Source organism: Benincasa hispida, chromosome 8 (assembly GCF_009727055.1).
Source record: "Benincasa hispida cultivar B227 chromosome 8, ASM972705v1, whole genome shotgun sequence".
Lineage (NCBI taxonomy): Eukaryota > Viridiplantae > Streptophyta > Magnoliopsida > Cucurbitales > Cucurbitaceae > Benincasa > Benincasa hispida.
Window position 1 is genome coordinate 28,867,251 of NC_052356.1, and position 2,414 is coordinate 28,869,664.

The window sequence follows — 2,414 nt, forward strand, 5'->3', positions numbered from 1 at the left end:
TTCTTGTTATTAGTATTTTGTTCTTAGTATTTTGTTGTTATAGTGCTTGTCAATGCTTTCCGTTTAATATCTGAAATTGTGAGTCATGAGTCATCCTATCATTTTTCCACATTTGTCATAGCATTTTCAGACAAGTTGGCTAAGCATTTACATGGATAGATGATTACTTGTAGTATCCATAATCAACCAAACAATTGGGTTGATCCAAACTCCTAGGTTTGGCCTTCTAATTTCCATTAATCTCTATTTTCAATTTCTCATTTTAAATTTACATTCAAGTTACATTCGAAACATTTACATTTCACCACTGAAAATCACAACCCCCCATTCGGTTCGGAGTTATAAATTTATTTGATCAATCGAAAGCTTTAACATACTTCGGCCATCACTTACAGACTAACAATATACATTAGTAATGAAGTTTAAACATTGATAAATTCCATTCATAGTACTCTAGTTAATCCAAACAATCAAAATATTTTTCAATTAAATAATTAAAAAATCAGTATCTCAGAATTGATAATAGCCAATACATCCTTTTACTTTTAAAAACATCAACTCATAACATATTAAAAGCTTCAAAACTATACCTGTATATGTAAAAAAAAGAATAAAAATAAATTAAATCTAACATCTCTAAAAGGTTTATGGCTCAAAGTTTAATTAGGCAACCTTCTGAATAAATGCATCATGGATCTGCAATCCCCCCTTCCACTTTGAACTCCAAACTTCATACAAACCAAGATGGATGGTCTTGCACTCTATGGGTGTTGAAGGATCAACTGAGATTACTAAAGGATCCTTTGGGATGGTGATAGGTGTTTTATTTGGTTTTAAGTCTCCAAGAGAAACTTTCATGGACATGAACTTCCCTTTCCTCCCAACCTTAGCCATTACATAAACATCAATCTCATCCCACCCAAATGCATCTGATCTCATTGTGACATTGAAACCCACTCTATACTTACTCCCACGATCTACATTATCAGTTGAACATGTCACCTCAAGCCATGAAACTTGCTTCAGCTCTGCCATGTACAAACTTCCTGGCCTGCAAAAAAGAATTATACAACATACTATCACATGTTATATACCTAATCTTTTGTTATTCTTTATATAAATTTTGTTTTTTTTAATGTATTTGGGCTAGCTTGCACATAACCTCGTCTAATTTAATTCAACTCTACTCCTTGTTTGGTTAAAGGAATTCATGGCCCCACAGTTAAAAAAAACCTCACTTCTTATACGGTGGGTCTTAGGATTATTCACAATTCTTTAAATTTCATAATTTCATTCTTTGTTTGAAGTATCCTTTAAGTGAAACTCATTTCCTCTAGGCCAACATGTTTCTCTTTATATTTCCGACTTTTTCCTTCACTAATCGGCTTGAAATTAATAACAGAACTAAGAATTGAAAAATTAAGGTTCATACATAGGATTTCTTTTGCTCTTATTATTCCATGTTAAATTACTAGGTTCTCTACTCAAAAGTATAAGCAATTAATGATAAAATTTTACTCTTTTATTCATATTTTCACACGTGTTAGAGATTAGAGAGACTTACTCATTGGGGTTAGTGATATTCCAGTAGCGATCATCATTGCCCCATGTGATGTTAAATCCTCTTGGATAAATTTTGGTGATTCCCTATGGAATGAAAGATCAGATAATGTAAGAAAAATGATCCCAAAAGAAAACCTTCAGTTTGATACAAAACAGTTAAATTTATTAAAAAAAAGGAAAAAAAAGTGCAAAGAGCAAACCTTGTTGGTATCCTTTTCAATGGCAGTTTTATCTGCTTCTCTATGAGGGCAGCAGATGGTTGTCATTATTGGATTTGTAAAGCTCCCACAAGAAGTTCAAGAACTTGAATTTGTGTTTGTAATCTAGTAGTCAATTTCAGAATGATGAGTACTTGAGAAAAATCACCGAAATGAAGAATTTATAGGATGAAGAAAAGAAAAGAAGTAAAGTAGATAAGAACAACCGTCATGGAAAAAAGGTGTTCTCTTTGGAGTGATCTCGAAAATACAGTTGTATTGTTAGCATTTACAAGGGAAGGTGATGTGTAAAAGTAGAAAGATTGAAAAATACGCATGGTGCTAAGAAACTTCCTTAGCTTTACAAAAAGAGGGGTTTATTTACTTTTTTTTTCATATGTATATATATGAAGCTTCCTTTGTCTTTTGCATACAATACAACCACAGCAAAAATTCTTTTCTTGGAATCCCTAGTTTTCTTTTCTTTTTATTTACATGTGTTTCTTTTCTTTTCTCTTTTTTCTTTTTCCTCCTTTTTTTTTTTTTAATTTTATTTTTTCCAAAAGAAATGTCATTGGAAACGTATTAGGAGAGAAAACATTGGGATTTTTAGAAATAGAAAAACAAGTGAAGCAATTTACACAAAATAGCAAA

General features: G+C 31.5%; 1 protein-coding gene across 1 annotated transcript; it reads right to left on the reverse strand.

The window, feature by feature from the left end:
• Positions 1 to 461: 461 nt before the first annotated feature.
• On the reverse strand, positions 462 to 2,014 carry LOC120083248 (protein PHLOEM PROTEIN 2-LIKE A9-like). Its single transcript, XM_039038922.1, has 3 exons — positions 1,764 to 2,014; positions 1,565 to 1,647; positions 462 to 1,051 (listed from the first exon to the last, which is right to left on the reverse strand). The coding sequence occupies exons 1-3, from the start codon at positions 1,827 to 1,829 to the stop codon at positions 664 to 666; spliced, it is 537 nt and encodes a 178-aa protein (XP_038894850.1). The 5' UTR covers positions 1,830 to 2,014; the 3' UTR covers positions 462 to 663.
• Positions 2,015 to 2,414: the final 400 nt, after the last annotated feature.